General features: G+C 39.6%; 1 protein-coding gene across 9 annotated transcripts in view; it reads left to right on the top strand.

Annotated features, from left to right (window-relative positions):
• Positions 1-17,555, top strand: part of LGI1 (leucine rich glioma inactivated 1) — a 31,878-nt gene extending 14,323 nt beyond the window's left edge. Inside the window, exons 1-9 of one of the 9 annotated variants that reach the window (XM_052677965.1) lie at positions 5,714-5,821; positions 6,186-6,257; positions 9,606-9,742; positions 10,153-10,224; positions 10,328-10,399; positions 14,247-14,318; positions 15,556-15,725; positions 16,132-16,296; positions 16,386-17,555. In XM_052677965.1, coding sequence (XP_052533925.1) covers positions 10,199-10,224; positions 10,328-10,399; positions 14,247-14,318; positions 15,556-15,725; positions 16,132-16,296; positions 16,386-17,203 — 1,323 coding nt within the window. In that variant the 5' untranslated portion in view covers positions 5,714-5,821; positions 6,186-6,257; positions 9,606-9,742; positions 10,153-10,198 and the 3' untranslated portion in view covers positions 17,204-17,555. Of the gene's footprint in view, positions 1-5,362; positions 5,822-6,185; positions 6,258-6,285; positions 9,743-10,152; positions 10,225-10,327; positions 10,400-14,246; positions 14,319-15,555; positions 15,726-16,131; positions 16,297-16,385 lie in introns of those variants that run through there. The other 8 variants (XM_052677966.1, XM_052677958.1, XM_052677963.1 and 5 more) reach the window with 8 other exon arrangements.
• Positions 17,556-23,947: the final 6,392 nt, after the last annotated feature.

Genomic DNA, 23,947 nt, shown 5'->3' on the forward strand with positions numbered 1-23,947 from the left:
GACCTGACTGTTCCACTTTTACTGAAATTCCTGTTGCTTAATAAAGAAGGATATCCTCAGTACAGACCTGTATAGACAGGAAAGAGAAGAGCAAGTTAGAATAACTTTCCAAATAAAATGTTTTAGGCAACTGAGCTAAGTCACCAGCTATTCTGTGCTATGCTGTGTTGAGTTTTGTTGCACTTAACTTGCAGAAGGTCTCTTCCTGGCAATGTCTCTTGGAGTCAAACCCACCAGGAAGTGTGGTGTTTTCAGAATTGCTTGGAATTCAGAAGACTTTGTTTTGTTTATTGAAAGGGATGGCACTGGGATAGCAAGGACTCCAATCATGAGATATCTGTAGGAGTCTGATCTCAAAATCTTTCTGCTCCAGCTACAGTGGTATCACAGTGAGCACAATGATCTGCTCATGAGAGACTCTCGAACACTGGGGTGCAATTCTGACCTCAGTGCACCTCTGCAGTAAAACATTACATGCTTCACAGTGAGCGCAGTGGAGGTCACTAACTCTTGCCATTACCAACAGTGGATTTTGGATTAGGTCCCCATATGTGGAGGCAGTGCATAAAAGGCATGGAAAAGGCATCAAAATTTTCTAAAAATAGGGTGAAATAAAGGATAACTGTAACAATATATGTATCTGCAAAGGCAAAAGTAGTCAGCTTGAAACCACAGGAAGCTTATTAAAATTTTGCCATATGTTGGTAATGAAAACATATTGGGCCAATGTGAATATGGGAATATAGTCAGTGGAGCAGAGTTAATCCTTCATAAAGAAATCAAATGTGTTAAAAATAATTTTTGGCGCTATATTCTGCCCTTCTGTGTTTGCTTTCCTCAAAAATTTTAGCAAACAGGTTTACTCAATTGTTTGCATCATAACCAGATAGTCAAGAATAGTTGCTGGAAAGTCAATAATAACAATAAATGAGTATGTTTGCACTGGCAATCAAGCTCCAGAAGTTGTGCTAAGTTTGATCAAGGAATACCGGGTGGTGAACAGCTCCAGTGATGACTAGCAAAAGTATCCTTAATTCTGAACATTGTTTATCTTCACCAAAATTGTTCTTAGCTGGTTAATTGCTGTCCAGTGCTGATATTATGAAAATACTAAACAATTAGGAAACTGTAGGAGATAAACAGTAGGATATATAGGAAATAAGCTATTTGATTCCTACCATATAGAATGAATATATGGAAATAATGATTCCCTAGGAATGACTTAGCTCCAGCCAAAATTGAAGAGGAGAAATAACATAGCACATTAATAAAGTACAGGAAGTACTAAAATCAACTCAGCACACTGCAAAGATGAATGGTTAAAAAGGAAAAAAAAAAAAAAGAGGACAAAAATTAAAGTGATCCTGCACACAAGGCGAAAGCAGGTCCGTGTCTCCAAGGAGCAGCCTGGCCTCATTCCACGGCTTTTTGTTTTTGAGGCTTCCTCTCAGACCTGCTTGAGCAAAAATAAAGCAGCGGAGAGAAAGGGGGAGCAGGCGAGGGAGCGGGGGGCTCCAAGGCCGAGCCTGCAGGCGCGTGTTGCCAGGCTACAGAACCACCCGGCAGCGGCACAGAGTGAGCATGGCCTGGTTTGGGCTTGGCAAAGCACCGCTGGGAGAGCTGGCTGTTGGCATGGCTTCTCTTGAAAACACAGGCTCCTAGCACTGGTGTAGTATTAGTGCAGTACCAAAGGCGAGTCAGACAGAATAACAACAGCCAGCAGTGCCATGCAGGCTTATTGCTCACCATACAGAAATGTGTCTGCCAGCAAGCAGCTCTATTGCGCTGCAAGGTGAAGATTTTTCTGTTATAACTTTGCCAAACCATGAAGAGCACACCTAGCAACAAGCGAGGCTTTCCTTGTTCCTCCTACTGGACCCTGACCAAAATGCATAGATTTTGACTTGCATGGCACTGAATCATTACTTGAAGGAGCCACGAAGACCCTGCAGCAGGTATAGGGACACATCAACTGTCACACAAGCCGTAGTGGCAGTGCTAAGGGGTGAGCCTGATGCTGAAGTGGTGGGAAGCAGGTGTGGCCCTGGACGGCCACCAACCAACTGGGTTTTGAACTGGATATTAGGAAAAAGTTCTTCTCCAAAAGAGTGGTCAGACACTGGAAAAGACTGCCCAGGGAGGTGGTGAAGTCACTGTCCCTGGATATGTTCAAGAAATGTGGAGATGTGGTACTTATAGACATGGGATAGTGGGCAATATTGGTGGTAGGTGAATGGTTGGACTAGGCAATCTTACTGGTCTTTTCCAACCTTAATGATTCTATGATTTTCTAATTCTACAACAGGCAAGAAATGAGGTACATAGCCCAACTAAACAGGACTCTGGAAAATGTGATTTATGCCTCTCTTTTGACAGAGCTGTTAGAAATATTCATTATATTTGCAATTTGGGAGAGGAAAAAGCAGTTGTTTTGGCATGTAGTTTGGAATAGAAAGTGAACTTCCAGGCAGTTTTCTGCACAGATGAAATTGGAGTCAGGTTACGGCTCTGCCGCAGAATGTCCTTTTGTTACGGAAAAACTGCTCCGCTGTGAAGTTTTCATGAGGGTCACAATGTGGCTGGAGTATAAGCTAAAAAGAAATGCCTAAGTAATTGATGGTGGACTTCAGTGAATGAGCTTAAGAAAATGCAGCACAGGGTTTTGCCATCAATGACAAGCTATTGCCATGGCAATGGGTAGCTTTGCCAGAAGCAAAGAAACAAGAAAACAACAGCAGCCCTCTTTCAGCAAAAAAGTTAGAGAGTTTGCCATTCTCACCTCACTGAAGTTTGTGCTTTTGCACCACGGACCGTCTCAGAGGAGAGGATGGGATGCCTGGCTCAGGCAAGTACCACAAACCTAGCATCCTTCCAGTAGTACTGTTGTATCATTTCCAGAGCAGGAAGATCTTTATACCCATGGGAAGGTATCAGCATTTGCTTTATAATGATTTCAGTGCTTAGGTTACTGTAATTCGGTACCATTTTCTTCTGGAAGGTGGAAGGGCTCAGCTTTAAAGTAGCTTTGTGTCACTCCTCATTGAAGTCAATCCTGTTTTCAGGTGAGACTTAGTGCCATGGGAGATTTTCTTGTGGGCAAGAACTTGGGCACACAATTAATTAATACAGAGCTTTAAAAAGAAAACAAACAAACAAACAAAAAGGCTCCACATAGCTGAGGAAGCAGGAGTATACTGCCCTTCCTTCTGCAGGCATGAGAGTGTGAACTTTTTGATTCCTCACTACAAGAAAGACACTGAGGCATTGCCTGAGGAAGGGCAGTGATGTTGTGAAGGGTCTGGAACACAGGGCTTAGGGGAGCAGCTGAGGGAACTGGGATAGTTCAGTCTGGAGAAGAGGCTCAGGGAAGACCTTATCACTCTCTCCAAATCTCTGAAAAGAGGTTGTGGTAAGGCTGGGGTTGGCCTCTTCTCCCATGTAACAGTGATATAAGTAATGGCCTTCTGTTGTGCCAGGAGACGTTGAGAATGGATATTAGGAAAAATTTCTTCTTGGAAAGAGTGGTGATGCTGTGGCACAGGCTGCCCAGGGAGATGGTGGAATCACTGTCTCTGGAGGTGTTCAAGAAATGAGTAGGTTTGCAACTGAGAGCCATGGTCAATGGCCATAGTGTGGGTGGGTTGAAAATTGGACTACATGATCTTAGTGATCTTTTCCAACCTTAGTGATTCTATGATTCTATGAGGAGAGTGCTAAAACACAGGAGCTATATCCCAGCAGGGGCCTTTGGAGGAGGCCCTCTGAAAGCTTTCTGCATGTTTCCGAGGATCTCGGTTCCCTCAGAGGATGCTGCCCCATCACCTGCTGTGAATTCTGTGGACCCAGAGCGTCCTCTCAACTGTAGGGAGACAGATTTCAGCCACCACCAGCAAGGAGGCATTAGCGTTGCGTCCCACCTAGTGTCCATCCTCGTTTCTTGCTGTTCTGTAGGCCCTTTGCTATTTTCTACCCATAGCATCTGAAATTTCTGCTGGGCATTCATGTCTGGCTAAAGACTCGCTGGAATAATTTCTGAGGAAGACAGACACACAAGTCTGTTGGCCTTGTGATTTCATGGCCTGCCGGAGCAGGAGCAAAGGGACAGAGCTGGGTGGCCATGTGGAATCACAGAAGTAACGAGTAGTAAAGAGAGATCTGGCTTACAGGTATCTATCTGTCTGCTGGTGAAGAGACAGCAATGAAAGAGCCAATAGTGAGCATGGCTGTGTCAAACTTCCTGCAGCGTGAGGCTGACCCTCATAGGCTTTGTGTTCTGTGTAATACAGTCAGTGCTATTGGTCTGACAGGAGGCGTGTCAAGACCTATGGGAGTTGCTAAACTCCTCTAATAGCAATCCTATATCAGAAAAAAATAAAAACAACCCCATTTGGATTTCCAGCTATTTGGCATTCATTAGTTTTGTCCTACCATTCTTTATATAATAACACTTAGGTGCTGCTTAAGTTCCCTATAAAATATTTATTATAGTTTACCGTAAAGTCTCTGGGATGAGGGCTGTATCTTGCAGAGGATTCCTGCTGCACCTAGCACTATTTTCAACTGCAGCATCCAGGCAGTACTGCAAGCATTCATTGTACTTATCTTGACACTTTTCAAACTAAGTCCTTCCTTAACTTTGGTTATAACATAGCCAGTGTTTAAATAACACTTTTTTTTCATCTAAAATGATCAGTCACAAGCAAATAAACTTTTAAGCTGAACTTTTAACTAATGCTCGCTGTTTTGAACAATGCCTGATTCCCTATCTTTAGCCAGCTCAGAAACATGTAGCAAATAAGCAAATAAAAACTTTTTTTTTTTTTTTTCCTTAGAAATGCAGTTCGGATCTATTTTGCATGAGAAAATATTTTGTTTAGGAATAACAGTTGTAGGCATTGTCTCATACATTGTAATATTTTCCATGTGTGGCAGCTTGCTTTTCAGTGGTACAAATATGTGCAATAAGGCTAAGGATAAAAATTAATCTATCAGCTTTTGCAGCAATGCTTTTGATAGTTTCACTTGATTTCATTTTCCAGGGAATATTGCCTTCGGTTCTGTTGCTTGCAATATGTGGAGCATAATTCTTCAAGGTTCCCGAGGTTGTAGGGATCCAGTAAGAGATGACTGATGCCCCCCCGCTCACACACATACTCCACCCCACACCCACTCACCCACCCACCAGCAAAACATAATGCTGTACTATTTTTGGCAACAGGGAGCGGGCCTCCCTGTGAAAACAGAAAGCAGTGTATTTCTCAGTTACATCACTTTGCAATCTAATGCTGTGTTGTGCTCAGTGTTTTTGTGGTGATGCAAGTCTTTCTTTTTTTTTTTTTTTTTTTTTTTTTTCTTCCTTCAGCCGGTTGGATTTTCCCCATCTTACAGCACCTCGCAGGTCTCTTCTCTCAGCAGTACGTTGCCTGAGTGAGTGGAAACACACAGATCAGCTGCAGGTTTCTGTCTACAGAAACAGAGTGAAAGAGAAAGAAAAGGGTTGGGAAAGCAAAGACAAATATTGACCTGGACTTATAGAAAGACATCCAATGGCTGAATAAAGAACCCCTGTTCATGTTTTGGGATATTCTTTCAACTGGCTGGAACAAGAGCGGATCAAAAGAATGGGAAATGCCAGCAGACCCTTTAGAAGAATTGCTTATTTCTTATGCCTTTTATCTGTGCTTTTGCTGACTGAAGGGAAGAAACCAGTGAAGCCAAAATGTCCTGCCTGGTGTACTTGTACCAAAGATAATGCTTTATGTGAAAATGCCAGATCTATTCCTCGCAGCGTTCCGCCTGATGTTATCTCACTGTAAGGGCTGTAAGCATTTGGTTATTTAATTTATGATTTAAAATGAACTGGGATGTGTGCATACGGAAGGATGCTTGCTGCAGGGAGTACCTCCAGCATTCAGAATCATCAGCTAATGTGTTAAAATTGTGCTGCATTCTTGAATTTTGCTTTTTACATCTCTTTCATCTGTTTGTCTGTCTGTGTCTATGCACGAATACCATTTCATACCTGCTTCTATGCTGAAGGAAACCTGTAACATTTTTATTTAAAAAATATACATATATATTTTCAGTACTTGCAGAAATACATTTCTCTGTGATGACCAGATCGGTGTTATAACCATGCATATGTGAGACTTCATTAATATAAGGTTGTTTTTTCTTCTTTCCAGATCCTTTGTGAGATCTGCTTTTACTAAAATCCCAGAAGGGAGTTTTTTGCTCACACCATCTCTGCAGCTTCTGTGAGAAATATTTATATGATACAATTTTTGTTATGAAATGTATATGTACCCATAAATAATGAAATAAGGTTCTCAATATTATTTTGATGGGAAATAGGAAGAGAATGTTCGTTAGATGACAAAAAACAAGACTTTTAGTAATGTGAAAGATAGTGCATGTTTAATTTTTTCAAAGTCCATGTACTTGGTGTTTTGCAGGGATATCTGTTGTCAGTGCTACTTTGAATGATTGCATTCTGGAGCTTTTGGTGACAGAATGTGTGCTATCTTTATAGGATTTTAATTAATATTACAGTAGGGATTTGAGCATTGCAACAACTGTTCTTCCTGTTTCTCTCCTGCAGCACCAGGGCCTGATCACAATATAAAGCTTCCCATTTGCAACTTTCATTGCCCGTGAGCTCAGAGCCCCACAGATCAGGCCCTTCAGTTCTGTGGGACAGGTCCTGGACTCCTTTTCCATGCAAAATTGCCACTGACTTCTGTGGAAGTTTAGTCACTTCAGTGGGAGTTTTGCCTTGCTAGTGTCTCATTTTGACCATTATTTATGATTTCATGTTTTTTGAAAATGCACAGAAGTAATGAAAATTTTCTTTTAATTAAAAAAAAAAAACAAAAAACAAAAAACAGTTATTTTAAAATCAAAGACTGTGATACATAGAGATTGCCTTTGGACATTTAAAAATTGGTTGCATTTCTATATAGGTTTTTTACAGGTTCACAGGCTTTCCTAGAAATGTGGGCATATGATTACATAATTGCCAGCTATACAAAGGTAGAGGGGGTGTAACCTGAACTGTTTATAGTGGATGTGCCACCAGCCTGAAACATATCCAGGCTGGTCTCAGAAATCTGGTGAGAAAGGCAACTTGATGTGATCAAAATCCAAATTAGACATCTGTCCTGGGCTGACTCGGCATGCAGGCTAGATGTGGTCAGAAGTGTCGTGTTGATGGATTGGAGCCCTAATGCTGTCTCGTTAAAGTGTTGGTGCACTGATAGCTAAAGCCCTGACCCTAGCTGTACTCTGCTACCTCAAGTGGAGCTGATAAGGAGGTGCAGACATACTGTACAATTTTGGATACAGGGTAAATAGGTAAATGCAGTTACTATGGAAACCTAAATGCTTTTCCGTTGTGCTTCATTCCTGAGAATATTTTCCCAGGTGGTCACTGATCACAAAAGGGACAAATTTCACGCATCCCCTGCAATGGACCTTTCAAAGAAAAGAAAAAAAGATGCACTGGTGGAGCTTGTGTCTGAAGAGGGAGTAGGACACCATCATCGTCTCTCCTGGCTACGATGTGCCACCTACACTTAGCAATCTGCTGCCAGGCAGGCGGGGATGGGCTGGGTGGAGCAGGACAGACACATTCTGGTGGTTTTGAGTCATTATAGTGCCCGAGGGTTGTAGTCTCTGACAATGGCTTTTGGCATTTTGGTAGTGGAAATAATTTGCAAGGTCTGCCTTAGGCTTCACTGGAATGCATGTTCTCAGCCGCTGTTAATAATGCTGCAACAAAAGCTGCACTCCCAGAAAAGCAGTTTTTGTTTCCTTATGGGCTTTGACAAGTGATCTGTTAGAATGGTGCAAGCTATCCACAGACTACTTCTGCTACCTAGCAATTCTAAAAATACTGACTGCTTGTCCAGGTGTATCTCTAATGTGGGAGCCGAGCTGCTTGCAATCTTTGGGAAGGCAGAAGCAGGGCTCTATCTATGGGGCCAATACTCCAGTTTCTACGCAGGAAGGAAAAACTTCCATATTTGGCAGAAGATAGAGTAACGCAAATAAGAATATGGAAAACTATGGTTAATTAAAGGAAGTTTTAGCTTGATGTAATTATAGCTGTATTGGTAGGTTTAATTTAGCCAATGGCAAGATTTAGCAGCCTGCACATACTTTTATATAATAGTCTCTCCAGCATGCCAATCACACATTTCTGAGTGTGGAATATTCTGCTTCTATTATTCTTTACTACTGTTGTTACTGTAGTAATGGCAGTGGTCTCTGGAAAAATCATGGTCTTAATGTACTAAACGCTGCACAGCAGTCCTACATCAGGAGAGCTTTTCTTCCTGAATGGTGCAGATGGTATGATCTGTGCTCTTTGTGTGGCAACAAAAATGTGCAGCACCTACAGAAATGAGTGAAGTGCCAGCAAAAGTGTTCCCGAAAAATAGGGGGCATCTCCCTGCTCACATCTCCAGCACTTGTAGCTGTGTCTGTCAGGCAATGTGCACAGGGTACCCTTATAAATGGATGACACTGAAGCACATGGAGAGAAGGGAGTTAAATCATAGTGTTAGGATTCACACCTGACAGCAGCACAGCTCCTGCCCTGCAGTATGGTTCTTAGCTATCATGCAGCTGCCTTTCTCCCCACCTCAGAAGTAATTTGGTGGTGATCAAGCAGAGCTGGTTCTTGAGGTCAGAAAGTAGGAGAAAAGAGACTTCGTGCATCAGATAGATGTGATACAGACACTGGGGGGAGGTACAAGATGGGAGGCAAATGAGCTCACCAGCTACTAGACCTATGCCATGATCCTGGCAATCTCTACTGCAGCCAAACTATTTAAAGAGATACTACCCTATTCTCATAGCATACAAGCAGGGCAGAATGCAGAAAAATAAATATTATCCAGAGAAACCGTGTCAGAAAACAGTTTCATGTAGTGAATTTACTAAACTGGTTTTCAGGTTCATGGACTTTATAAAAATACTTATTTTCTCTAAGAGAAGAATCCATTGTTACTAACAAAAAGGAAGAATTTCCTGATTGTATTTTTGTAAAAATGTAGGAACATATTTAAAGTGAAAAAAGTGCAGTCTGCAGTCGCCTAGCGAGAAAAACAAACCAACTGGAATTTATTCCTAATGCAGACTACAAAGGAAGAGATTAACTCATTCAGTGAATTAATTCATACTTGAAAATCTTGAATTCCTGAATGCCTAAGGATATCATAGTGTAAGTCTATTCATCCATCAGGTCCAACTTAATAAAATATAGATGTGCAACTAGTATTCCACTGAGGAAAAGTTCATCTTATTTGACAGTGCCTTACCATTTTAAGGGTGTGGCAGTTTTGAGCTGCATTAAAATGGGCAGATGCAAACATGCCTGATAATCATAAATAAAGCTGGAAAAAATCAATGCTAGTCCACTCTTAAGGGCTACAAGATTACATAAAATTAAATGTGTTGCCAGTATTTTTACTGCTAGATGGATGAAAAATACATGCACCTACTGAGAGTTATCTCCATCAAGTATTGCGTGGCCTTAGAAAAGTAGTTCTGAACACTGACTGAATTAGAATAACCCTAAGAAATTTCACATTTTTTCTCAGGAAACTCTCAGTACCCTCAGGTCAAACCCGCTCACAAGTTTAACTCCTAACTAAGGATTTTTCCTACCTGTCATCTGTGTAAATTCAACTTGATGTCTGGCTTGTAGACTAGATTTTTCTTCACATTGTCATCCAAAGTAAGTATTCAATGCAATTTGGACATCTGTAGTACTTGAACATTTCAGTGTTGTCTGAGTCTGTCCTCAGTAGGTCTTGCACAATGCCATTGTTTTATTGGCATGTTAAACCCACATTTACATCCTACAGAATTCAGTGGAATTTTATCAGATAGTGCCAGTATGCAAGATGGTGATCTGCTGGGTCCTTTCATTGCACCAGACAATACTGCAGTGTGATAGCAGTGTGTTTTAGCCTTGTGATCCTGTAGTGCTTACATAGGCAAATCATCAGTGGAAGTCTGGCCTGCTATGGATCAGTTGAACTAAATGATCTTAGTAATCTTTCCCAACCTTCATGATTCTATGGATTGCTGAACTATTTTCTAAAGCTGCTAATAACCTAATTTGTTTTACATTTCTTCACACAGGTTGTTTACGTCCAATACTTTTGATGTTATTAGTGATGACGCTTTCATGGGCCTTCCTCATCTAGAATATTTGTGAGTGGATAACATAATTTTTCCTGGCATTATTGAATAGAGTGGGTGGGCTTCCACGTTCCAGGCACTGCTTTGACCAGAATGACTTTACGACCCATTACAGGTTCATAGAGAACAACAGCATTAAGTCAATTTCAAGAAATACTTTCAGAGGACTGAAATCTTTAATTCACCTGTAAGTAAAGTGGTTGAATATATTCTTTGGTATATTTAATATAGTAACTGAACCACTGTGTTGTTTAGTATAGTATTTTGAAATGTAGCTAGTCACATTTGTTTAAGCAATACTACTGTTCATTGGATTAGACTGCTAATCTTTGTGTTTCCACCAAAGACTTCTAATCATGGTTGTGTAGATGGCTGGGACCCCAACAGCGTCCAAGCAGTGTTTGTGGTGGCAGCTTCCTTTCCTGCTTTGCACAGGGCACTGAGGCTTTCCAGCTGAGCAAGGAGGCACAGGAGAGCAGGGTGAGTCAGTCAGCTGGTTTCTGCTAAGGTGAGATAGGAGAGGAAAGCCCAGTTTGGGACATGAAGGCAGTGATTGGCACCAAGGTGTCGTGGTGGTGAGAGCCAGAGGGGCAGTGGCAGGCCTCTTCCCATGCAACAATCTGGCCTGGGTCCAAGGCAATATTATGGCCATCCATCCACTGAGCTGTAAGGTGGATCTGCCCTTAGGCTTCAGCAGAACCAGCAAACCTACAAACCTGCGCTGCACCCTGTCCCCTGCTGAACCCCAAGCAGCCTGTGATGGGAGTCTGTCATGCTCCTGGGCACCAACACCAGGGCCTGCCATTGGGCTGCCCCACCATTGTGGGCAGACCCTGCTCTCTGGGAGCTGGCACCCACAGAGGTTTGGCTCACACTGTGCTCAGGAGGTGAAAGGCAACAAATACTTTTAACTGCAGACACAAAGGTAGAAGCCTCATGCTCTCATCTATCAAGATGGTCTTTGCTCAGGCATTTGATTTCTATCTGGCATCAAGTTTATGCATTAGCAATACTTCTGTTTTTGCAAATACAGTCCTTATTGTAAGAAAACATTACAAACATGCTTAAAAAGAAGGGGGCTAAAACATGTAGGGTGCGCCTGACATGGATTTATACACAACTCTGAGCATTTGCATTCTGCAGCATTTATCTTGGGGTGCTTGTCACAGGCAGGGGCGTGGATTCTGACCTCTCGGCCCTAGCACAATTACCTCAAGGAGGGCTTTGAAAGAGGATCATTTAACTTTTTCTTTTGTATATTTAGACATAGGAGAAAGCAGAGGTTCAATCTTAAATAGTTAATGCATAAACATAATGGTTTAATTGCAATTCATCAAACCCTTTACCACATAGTGAATGTACCATAAAACATTTCCTTTTTGGTCAGCGTAGACAAGACTAACAGCTGCCTCAAACTGTGGCTGCTCATGTGCATGAAGTTACTTACAGAATGGCTCTAGGTCTGAGGAAGGGAGACAAGAGAGGCATATAAGCAGACTGTGCACATCCTATGGGAATCCATATTAGAGGTACAGGCATAATTGTAGTATCATTAAAAAGGCAGATAATAAGATGTGGCTGGTAACTGGGACTCTATCTTCGAAATATTTATGCACATGAATAACTTTATATTCACAAATGGTTCCAGTACATTATTTATTATATTCATTTACTTATTTAGTAGCTGCTACCGCCTGTGAAAAAATTGCTTTTCCACCATAGAGTAAAGCAGTATCTTCTCCACAGAGCGTGCAGTCCAAAAGTAACATCTTGTCTTGACTATGATGCTGATTTCAGGGGACACTCCAATAGTTTCAAAAGAGAATAACATATGCAAAAGATAGAACCACACTTGAGGAGCCATTGTGGTTTGCATGTGGTTGCACACACAATTTTGGAACACTGATTTGTGCAGTGTGCTGCTATTGCTCATGGAGAGCTACTCGTCAAGACAATGAGAATTTTGCAGAAAATAATCGCAAGGGCAGCTCCATTAACAGTGGAATGTGAATAGTTTAATGTGTTTGTGGACCTACTCCCCACCCTTTGGGGGAAATTGTACTTACATATTAAGAATAATCATTGGTATCCTGAGGCATTTCTCATTTAAGAAACAGGAGAGTGTTTGTGATACATAAAGTATAATGAAAAGAAACACAGTAAACAAGCACAGAAATTAGTTCCATGGAGTTAGAGAAGAATACCAACTTTGTTCTGTTTATTCTGTTCATTTCCTTTTCACAATATAAGTTTTGCAATACAGTAAGCTATCCAAACATTTGTATTTTTATTATGCAATTATCTTTGATAATTACAGCATGTCCTTTTTGTAAAATAGAGCCATCTACTATTTGTTATGCAACACACTTCATTTTCTGTTTAGGGTGGACTGAGGAAAAGAAAACACAGTTGTGTCTTTTGACTAATTTTAACTCAACGTTAAAACCTTACCATTAGGATAGGGAAATAATTTCTATGTTTCTATATTACACATATCATTTCAATTGCCTTTCTTTCAGAATTGCAAGTGTCTGTCCGTAACCATAACTGCATGTTTGACTCAACCCTTACTTTCTTATTATAAAGCAAATACCAAAAAAGCAGCATCTAGACAAGTTAGCGTTTTGTAACACACAAGCATGCTTTTTAACACTGGAATATAAAATGCAAAGTTTTCATCCAAAAATTGGCAAATGCATAAACCTTGTACAAATTTTTCTGTTGGTCAGATTCCTGTGGTAGCGATGAACCACTGTTATTTCTAAGGGCATTGCCCCTTTTGATTTGATATAATCCAAGTCATAAAGAAAATATAGGGCATTTTCTTGCAAGTCAACTTAGCTTTATTCACATGAGTTATCTGGCTTTGAAAGAATTTTTTCTGAGTGTAACCTTAAGCATAAGGGAAGCACATGATCCATACACCAAAGTGTTGCAATCATATCTACTTTGAGAGCTGGGAAACTAGGGGGATCTAATGGCATCTCGCATTACTGTCCTAATTGGGAAACGTACACTGTTTTTAATGAGGCAGATAACCCATTAGGTCTAGGCCTGTTCTTCAGTTCAAACATGTACCTAAATATCTTTGCCTGGCAAAAGAAATTGTAGTTAATAAGTAATTTTTGTATGTCTAACTAAAAATAAAAAAGGTTCTAAGAGTTACTAGCTACACATTCTAACTGGCATATTAAATTAGAATGATTTCTTTCCATTTTCATTTCTTTTCATAAGAGAAATAATTTTGCTAATCAAAGGAGACGTGAGCTGTACACTATTGAATTATTCTTTTCCTGGTGTGCCCTCAGTGACATTCAGAGAACACAGACCTTTGGTGGACTTACAGAGATTTTTCCATCTGAAATATAATACATTCCTTGTTTAAATGCTGCTCGCATTTCCTCCTCACCTTACTAGCTAGAATACTCACTGCATTTAAGGGAGCTTTCCCAACATTAAAAATTGAGAATTAACACTTTTTTTGCTGGTCTCACACACACATACTTACATACACTTATTCTGGGAAAGAAATTCTTGTTGATCAGCAATTTCTTGTCCACCACTGCATCTTTCCTAAAATTATGAGCTAAGCCTAAATCCAGTACAATGAAATCTGACATTAAGATTTAACTTCCAAAAGAGAGAAAAGAAACTGGGAGGTTACAGTAATATGAACACTGTGTATTGGTATCTTCTAAGGAAAACATTAGTAGATCCAATCATGACTAATTGTTTTAAAATAATGGTGTTGGCAAAACACCAGGGGTGACTGTACTTGTTCCTCTGCTGCGTGAAGTACTGTGAATGCTATAAGGCTGCTGAAGAGTCAGAAAACAGGAGGAGTCAGGGGGTTTTAGTGGAAGAGAGTCACAAAGTAAAAGAGCTAAATGCTGAAGAATAGTAGGGTTCTTTACCTAAAGAGGAAAAAAAAAACAACACACAAAAACAAATAATCAACCAGAACAGTATTAATCCTTGCAAAAAATGTCTAATTTCATGAGCTAGCACTGATATTGAAGTATCTTCTTTTACAGGAGTCTCGCAAATAATAATCTCCAATCGCTTCCAAAAGACATATTCAAAGGCTTGGATTCTTTAACAAATGTGTAAGAAAGCAATTAATTAATCTATTAATTTTACTAAAAATATAAAGAGATGTTTTTAGAGGGCATTCTGAGTAACCATTCAAACCAATAGCTGGTAAGGGGATCTTATTACTGGGTAGAGAATACACAGGATGGGTAGGCTTGATTTTTGGCTGGTGTTATTGATCAGTTATTTTAATTTGGAATATTTGACTAGTTATGAAGATAAGTGATGCTGTTTGTAGTTGTGTAAGGGATCTGCATGTTCATTAAAATGGTGAATAAGAAGGAAACGTCCTAAGGGATGCATGAGAGAACATGACGTGAGGAGAGAGTGGAAGAGATTTAATGGAAGTGATATATCTATGTCCAAATAAGTTCTGGGAAAGCTTTCTTTTATCACAAAAGCATAAGTGTTTTAGTAAGTGCCACATTTCATACTAAATTTAACTGAAAACAAAAGCAAAACACAAATTTGTTCTAACATACAGCTTAGATACCAATAAAAGTACAAAATATAGATAAACAAATAAACCCTATGGTTGCTTTGCTGAAGTGTGTTCTGTTCACAACACACCAAATTGTGGTTCACCCGATTTGGGATAAGGAGAACAGAACATGCATTCTGCTCCTGGCACGAACAAGGCAAGCTGGATTCATAGCAGCAGTAGCAGGTTGTAGAGGTGGTCAGTGTGTCCTACATCACTGCTTGGCATGACTGACTGTAGCCAGCTGGTGACACAGTCAAGTCCTGGCACTTACCCATTCTTGCCCATACTTTCTGAAATCTGACCGAAGACAGCTGTAAAGGACTGAACTCCTTTGCTTGTGTCTCCTAAACCTGTAAATCCAAAGGAGTGCATCCAAAAGAGATAGCAAATGCTGACTGGCTGACTGTCAGGGTGCATTAATTTCTGTTTTATCTAGAATGTTCGTATTGAGAAAGGGTAATCCCAAGGAACAGCTTCCCCAAACATGGGGCAATCAGTTTGGTAGGCCTTCGTGAAACTCCAGACTTGAGGAAATTAACAAGAACTTCCTACTGATTATCAAGTTAAGCTCTCCTTAATAGAATTAAATCTGCGTGTGTTCTGATATGTGGATTTAACTGTAGGTCAGGAAAAATTAATCCAGGAAGCCATCAACTGAGAATAAGCAAGAAAGTACGCATTTAACAGGAGCCCAGCTTGTTGTTGTCATGCAAGGAGAAAAACAGCAGCTGACTATTTATTTCCAATGCATGATTTATTTGTTCTAGAGATCTTAGAGGCAATGCATTTAATTGTGACTGCAAACTGAAATGGCTAGTGGAGTGGCTGGGCAGCACCAATGCAACTGTTGAAGATATTTACTGTGAAAGTCCACCAGAATACAAGAAGCGCAAAATCAATAGCCTCTCCTCAAAAGAATTTGATTGCATTATTACAGGTAATGTCCTTCAAATTATATACATTTGGTAAAGTCAAAGCTGTATCATTTTTATTCTAGGGTCCATTTTGCAGGAAGTCTACATGCTGGCTGGAAGTTTCACTAAAATCGCTGTGAATTGTCTGCAGGTGCAAGGCTGACACAGGAAGCACTGAGGATTTGGTACACTGCAGCTCCTACTCAGACTTTAATATGAAGGCTATGAAGAACCAGGGCACAAAATTGCACTTCTTTTAGTTGAGAAAGATTGAAAAACAGATTACAGTGCTCCTTTATCATCAGGAAAATTGGACTAGTGATTAAATACTGTAATTTGTAATAAAATGTTATCTGCTAAGCAAATATACTTTCAGTATAGTATGGAATGTATCTCTGTAATTTTCATATGTTTTGTGCGCTTTTGCAGAATTTGAAGTTTTTCAGTCCCTGCCATATCAATCTCTATCAGTAGATACTTTCTCATACATGAATGATGAACATGTGGTTATTGCACAGCCTTTCACTGGAAAATGCATCTTTCTTGAATGGGACCATGTAGAAGTGATGTTCAGGAATTATGACAACATTACAGGTATGAGCATTCTTCACCAAATAACACTGTAACAGCTGATTAAAAAGAAAAAAGCAACGCTAACCCTGTCTTTTACTTTTCTTTTATAGGTACTTCAACTGTTGTGTGTAAACCTATAGTTATTGAGAGTCAGCTGTATGTCATTGTTGCACAGCTGTTTGGAGGCTCCCACATATATAAAAGAGATATTTTTGCTAATAAGTTCATAAAGATTCAAGATATTGAAATCCTTAAAATCAGAAAGCCCAATGACATTGAAACTTTCAGGATTGCTGAAGACTGGTATTTTGTTGTTGCAGACAGTTCAAAAGCTGGTTTCACCACTGTTTACAAATGGAATGGGAATGGATTTTATTCCCATCAGTCTCTGCACGCCTGGTACAGAGATACTGATGTGGAGTTTCTTGAAATAGCCGGCAAACCGCATTTAATTCTGTCAAGTAGTTCCCAAAGACCTGTAATATATCAATGGAACAAAGGAACAAATGAATTTGTTAAGCGTTTTGATATCCAGGATATGGAAGATGCATATGCAGTGAAACATTTCAAAGTGAAAGAGGATGTATACATTTGTTTAACAAGATTTATTGGGGACTCTAAAGTAATGAAATGGGGTGGTTCAGCATTTCTGGATTTACAAAGAATGCCATCCCGAGGGTCAATGGTATTCCAACCGCTCCAGATACGTAATTATCAATATGCCATTCTCGGAAGTGATTATTCTTTCACTCAAGTCTATTATTGGGATGCTGAGAAAGCAAAATTTGTCAAGTTTCAAGAATTAAATATACAGGCACCAAGATCTTTCATACATGTCTCCATCGATAAACGAGATTTTCTCTTTGCTTCCAGTTTTAAGGGAACTACATTGATTTATAAACATGTCAGAGTTGACTTAAGCGCATGACACTCATAAATCTGAGGTTACATCAGACTTTCTGCCGTAAGTGGACAAAATGAACTAAATGCATGATGACTCTCTTATCTTACTTCCAAATGAATGCCTTTAAAAGTTGAGATTGCTAGAACAAAGTATTACTAGTATCTTCATCTTTAATTGTCAAGTCTAGTGATGTTGGAAGTTGCATTTTTTAACAAAAAGAAATTAACTGTTCTTTGCATCCACAGTATGTAAATATGTGTGCAACTGCATCTGTTGCTATAAAGAATATTAAGATGTACTTTTCCATTTATTTATTCACCTGTTTGAAACAACTGCCAAATAAAATGTTTACATTTTGTGTCTTTCACATTCCAAATATTATTTTCAGGTGATACTTTTTATTTGTGTATATATTATACGCATACAAGATAAACTGGAGAAGGTGTATTGCCCAATTCTGAGTTGTACTGCATGGAAGATGCGCAGAATATCAGGTAGGTTTTGTGTATAATTGTGTGTAAGGTTTTGATGCATATGCAGCCTAGAACTTCAATCCTACTAGCAGTCACCTGGACACATCATTGTATTTATGTGAAGCTTCACTGGTTCAGATTGGCTTCCACCTAGAAAAGTAGGATTCCATTCTATAGATCTGGCTGTAGGATGGGGCTTTGTACTGTTTACAGTTGGAAGTAACAGATTGTTGAAAAAAATTACAGAGAAATCAACAGAATAAATCTGATGTAAAGGTCTTTCTTTCTCCACCTCACACTGAAGCAGCACAGAATGAATCTCTGGAATGACATTTGGGCTGTCACTGTGCTGAAAGCTAAAAGCACAGCTTATTTTGCAGCTAGCATCATTTCTATATCTGAGCTGTGACACATCACTTGCACGAATTCTGTGTATCCTTGTCAAGTCTTTCAATTGTAATCACAATTATTTAGTTTTCACTGAATTTCTTCTTTATTGTGAACGAGGGTAGGGAAAGTGAAGTCATCTGGTAAGAGGTATGCCTGAGATTTCAGGAATTTTGAATGTGGCAAAACAAACTCCATTAGTGTAACATCTAAACCTCTAGAGAATCTGCCTATGTGTGTTAAGTTACACCGAGTCTCAGTTTGTCATGAAAATCCATCACACTCAAAGTTTAAATAGTCTTTTGTTTACATACACCCAGTGCATCACCTGTGAGAAATCAGCACTTGCTGCAGCTCAGGAAGAGAACTCAAATTCATTTTAGCTACTTTTGCACTTCACTTGAAGTTATTGAGCCTTATGCTTCAGTGCCATCTTTAAAATATACATTAAAATACCATGTATGTTTGTATTTCTAACATTTCTAGCACTCACAGACGTTGATTGACCAATAAGATTTGTACTATGCTCATCAGCTAGTGATGTAAGCTGATCTGGTGAGCCAGCAGGTTCCCCGTATTTATGAAGACTCTAAAATGACTATTTCAGCCTCAGTAGCTTTTCCTTTGCTGATGGTGCTGCTATGAGCAGTTGCTAGTGCTGCAGGCAAGAAAGACACATAATATGTAAGAAGCCAGTTCTAAACAGCAGGCTTCTATGATAAAGAATAGTTTTTTACATTCAGTGTTACTAGAAAAGAAAAAATCATATGTGAACAATGCTACTCTAATAAGCTAATTTTTTGTGCCTTTTTATCCGTAGCTGCTTATGCTCTGGTCAGTATTTGACTTAAAACTACTCACTGTATAAATCTGTGACTAGAAAGATTTAATATTGCACAGTTATAAGCACCAGCAAGTTTTTATTAGCACATAACATTTCCAAAATCCATTCTGATAATGCATCACTGGACAGTTTTCAAGTTCTTATCTTTCATATGAGTGTGATTTTCAGCCCCAGATCAATCCAGATAATCTCTCTTATTACTTGTGAATGTCAGCTGCACAATGTTGATTGCCAGCTCAGCTTGTCTGTCTCTTCTTCAATCTACCTTGCATGGCAGAAGGATGATCTACAATACACCAGAAAGCTATGAAGTGTTCATTTTGTCTTTTGTTTTGGTCTTTTCCTCAATAACCTATTGAACTATGTGCACTGACTTTGTTCTGATTTCTCCCATTATACTTGCCTACATGCATTCTCTATCCTCTCTATATTCTCTATCAGTTGTATAAGTAATGGCAAAATGGCTATATAAATCTTTCCCATTATGGACATACTGTGGACGTCTGGTTGAATTTTAGTGGATTCTGATAGCCCTGCTAATCTCCTACCAACATTCACTTACAAACATAGTTTGAAATCTATGCCTTATATGTTGCCTCACAGTCCTGCTTGAGAAGGTTGGTTCCTGGAGTTGTATTTCAGACACAACCTGATACAAGCCCTATGCGATAGTATTGCTGTAGTTGTTTTCCCAAATTAACCTTTTCTGAAACTCTATTATGGATTTATGGGAATTAGCTGTTATTCCTGGACTTAAAGGAAGAGCTGAAAATCTTGCAGGAATATGAGCCCCTAGAATTTTACATTCAAGATACAAGGGAAACCAGCCATGGAGTTGTACAGGATGATATGGGATTTAAATATGGGATCACATATTTATTTAGTATGTAACTATATTATCAGTTTGGATGGTCCTTCACAAAAATTTTACCTGTGGTCAAGTGCTAATAATTCAGGAAGTCCTTAATGTCAATGTCGTTTTTGGAAGGTCAATTAATCACTGTAAAATGCTGAATCTAAATCTATTCTCTGCTGAAAATCACTCTCTACAGGTTGTTTACGTATACTGGAGTCTCACAGGGACTACAGATGATTCAGTATTGTGCAAGTATTGCATTTCATTGCACCACAAAAGGAATTGGGGTATTTTTAGAACACGGATCACGGTAGTTAATCCTTAATGTGGAAGAGTGTAAAGACTCATTAGGTGGTTCCCTGTGCTGTCTCTTCCCAGCTTCCGAGCTTGGATAGTTTAATATCTCTGAGCATAAGGCCATACCCCACCCTCGCTCTGTGCTCAGAATTCCTTCTGGTATCAGTGGGAGTCTCAAACAAAAAACTGAAATAAGACTTCTTATCATATCCTTATACTGTTTCAAAACGCTGTTTCAAAACAAGTCCCTTCCTTAGAGCACAGGTGTTACCTACAGCTGCCTGATTTTCTTCTGTGGTTGTGATGGATTTTTTAATGTTCCTCATTGTTCTGTTTATGACTAAGAGTATGTCAAGTATAAAAGCACTACAGAAGACAGTATTGAAGGTTGTTAATGGATGCTGCTGATCCTCAATACTGCTAAGTCATGTTTATATCCAAGGAGCAATTGTTGATGAAATTGTATTGTATTCCTACAACCACTTGACTATAACTTTAAAGGAGCACAAGTATAAAAAAATGTGCGCTCCTCTGCTCTGAGAGTAATGTTAAAATACATTCAGAATATCTGATTCTACACTGTGCATAGCTTTTTTTCTCTGTTGTAATGTCTAGGACTTAGAGGTCTCCATTTCTACTTATTTCCCATTAAAAAGCACATTATAACATGCACTCTCCCCCCCTACATTCACTAAGGTGAACAAAGAGAAGTAGTGACAAACTGTAGTATTTAGTAATCTCTGCAGCAACATTTTAGTTATAATTGCTCCTAGTTCTTCCATTTCAAGGGAATATTTTCCTTACCATTGAAGACACAATGCATTCCCTCTCGTTGGGGAGGGAACCCCCCTGAGGCAATCGCCCCATTCTTGTGACATGCAGTAAAAGACTTATTGCCCCACATTCACGACCTTTGCTTGTGGAACAGCCTTTTGCTTTTGGCACCTCTCTGTTGCACACAGTGAATCCCAGCCGTGGAGCCACGACTGGAGAACATGCTACCACCCACCAAAATGCCAGGGTAGAAATTAATCCAGGTTCAGCAGAAGGAAAAACCCAAACCCTCCCCTGCGGCACAGCATGCTTTCTCTGTGGTTTGTTAATACACACTTCAAACATGTGCAGCTACCTTTCACGTGGCTGCAAGCCCTCTCCTCCCACACTTGCTCTGCAGAGTTGAGCATGGCTGTGTAGCTGGGATTCAGACTCCTGATCAAGACGGCCAAATGGGCTGTTGTGGTCAGGAACTGACCTATAGAAGTGTAGATCTTGGGGAGTTCCATCTCCGAAGACTGAGCTGCAGTGCCAGACCTGCTGCTAATGGGCAGGTTTTCTCCATTAGGTTTTGCTCTGAATTCTGACAGTGGGTGTTGGAGGCATGGGCTGTTTATAGTTTGCTTAAACAAAGTGCTCAGAGGCAAACCTATGCCACAGGAATTTACCCAGTACAAAGACCACCAGCGCGCCATATAGAAGCAGCGTTATATTTGTGCTCTGAGACTCTAAATTTCTCCAATTAGTCACGCTGGTGTAATACTTCTGTCTTCAAATTTGTTACAGCAGGGACTAATTTGCCCAAATATGCATATTCCTATTAACTCAATAGTTTATTTATTCTCCAAATAAGTTGAAGTGGATAATGGTTATCAGTATGTTACTGCCCCAATCTTCCATTCAAGAAATCAAGTTCTGGATTCTCCAAAGTTGCTTTTAACTCAGCCTTGTTTTATGTCTCCTACCAAATTATTTCAATTGGAAGAGGACTTTGTGACCTATTCACACTTCCTGCTTGAAGGCCTGGATAGCGACAGCAGTCTGTTAGCAAGTTGTCAACCTGCCCAGATGGTGAGCATCCAAGAATGCTGAAAGAGCTGAAGAATAAACAGGCCAGCCTGCTAAGAATACAGTCTCTCATTAAAAGCCATTTATGTGCAAAAGAACTGGAAGTAACAAATATCATGTCTATTTTTATTAAAAGTTCATGAGATAATCAGTGGAGTTTCAGACCAGAAAGATCCATGTTTGTATCTGGTCAAATATCAGGAATGGTAATTGGAAAATTGGCATGTAAAATGTCAGGAGAAAGTAGATAACACATGGGACAGGCTGGCTAGTGAAGTTCGGGGTCCATAAATGCAAAATGCTTTTCATAGGAAAGAAAGGTTCACAAGCTCTAAAATTAGCAGTTAAGAAAAACAACTTGACATCATTGTGAGCAACTCAGCAAGAAACTGATCCCACCGCATAGCTATAGGAAAAAGCAAATCATGTTACATGTACAGAACAATAAGGAGAATGCAACATTGCATGCTACGGCAAATCAGTGCTGTTGCCTTATCTGAGATACTGCATGCAGTACTAATTCACTCCTCTCAGAAATGCACTGCAGAGCTGCCAGGGACTCGGAGAAGTGTGGTGGGACTCACTGAAACTATGGAACAGGATAACATCTGATTCTGGCAAACCCCAAGCCACAAAAGGAAACAATTTCCCTCAAAAAATAAAAATGTGACATTCATTGCAGTAGGCGGCTGTTGAGAACAAAAGCGTGAAATTTAGAAAACAAAGTCCATCGGCTACACAGACTGAGCGTATAAAAATTGTTACTCTCCTTTTTTTAGTAGTTAAAATAATTTCTAATTACTAGGGAAAAGGAGGTCCCTTGCACTCTGCCAGAAGCATCTGGCTTTAGCCATTTTAGACGACAGCATAGCCAAGCATCTGGATTATGAGTCTGCTTCAGTATGGCATTTACTATTTTCAGTCCTTGAGGCACATGTTGCTCAGAAATTGGCTCAACTTTGCTGAGATTTGCAAAATAAAATACGTAAAATGTACATATGCCTGCCAGTAGCATTTACTATATGGAGAACAAGAACACTGGGAAAATCTGGGAGATACCAGAAAGGTATGCTTGGAGGATGGCAACAATGAGAACATTTTGGCAAACTATTTGCAAGTGCTTAAAAATGTAATTGCACAACTTTGGCTGGCTTCAGCCGTGCAAGTCCTGACAGACAAAGGCTCCCTTAGGAAAAACAGAACTCAGTCTGCTTATAAGCTTATAGGAGCGGAAAATAGAACTGCAGAAAAGTATATTTTGGAAGAGCAGGTAACAGCATTGTTCTGTAAGGGAGCAATTTGTGGAATACAAGAACAGACCACCAATTATAGAAAACAAACAAAAAAACCCAAACAAAACAACAAGGAAATAAATAACACCAGGAACATTTCAAACAACTGTGACATTTGAAAATCCCATCCTGCTTCCTTTTCTCCTTCATATACAGTAATGCAATGATTCCTCAATTCTGGACACATTGTAAATGTGTTGCTCGGGAGAAAGAAAGGAATAAAATGGACTAAGTTGGAACAGAATCAAGAGTTTGTGGTCAGGAAATCTGCTTGTTTTTGGAAACCTTAATTGCACCTGTGAGTGTCTAAATTTTCTGGGGTGTAGAACACTACTGAACAAAGAACATATTTTCAATGTTTATACATCTGAAGGCTTCCTGGATTACAAACTGCAAACACCACTGAAAAATCCATTGCTTTTAAATAATCCATATGCACTGGCATTGGCCCAATCTTGAATCCTACCTTCAATTTGTCCTTACCATTATTTAAGATAACAGGAACTCCTTCAAATGAAGCTCCTTTGAGGCTGGAACTAAGACAAAGATCTGGCACTGCAGCAGCTAGGGGAGCTCTGCCTTTCTGTGTGGGGATCTGGAATACATCAAACCATAGCAGTAGTATGATAATCATGTTGCGCTAGCTCAAAGCAAATAGGAAATGAATGTTTGTTCCAGAATTACAACTTATTTGAGAATTTCAGTAAAGTTATTTTGAGAGCAGTGACATTATCAAAGGATCATGGAGTAAGAAAAATGGAAGCTGATTTCAATTAC

This window comes from Tympanuchus pallidicinctus, unplaced genomic scaffold, assembly GCF_026119805.1.
Source record: "Tympanuchus pallidicinctus isolate F22 unplaced genomic scaffold, pur_lepc_1.0 scaffold16, whole genome shotgun sequence".
Taxonomy (NCBI): domain Eukaryota; kingdom Metazoa; phylum Chordata; class Aves; order Galliformes; family Phasianidae; genus Tympanuchus; species Tympanuchus pallidicinctus.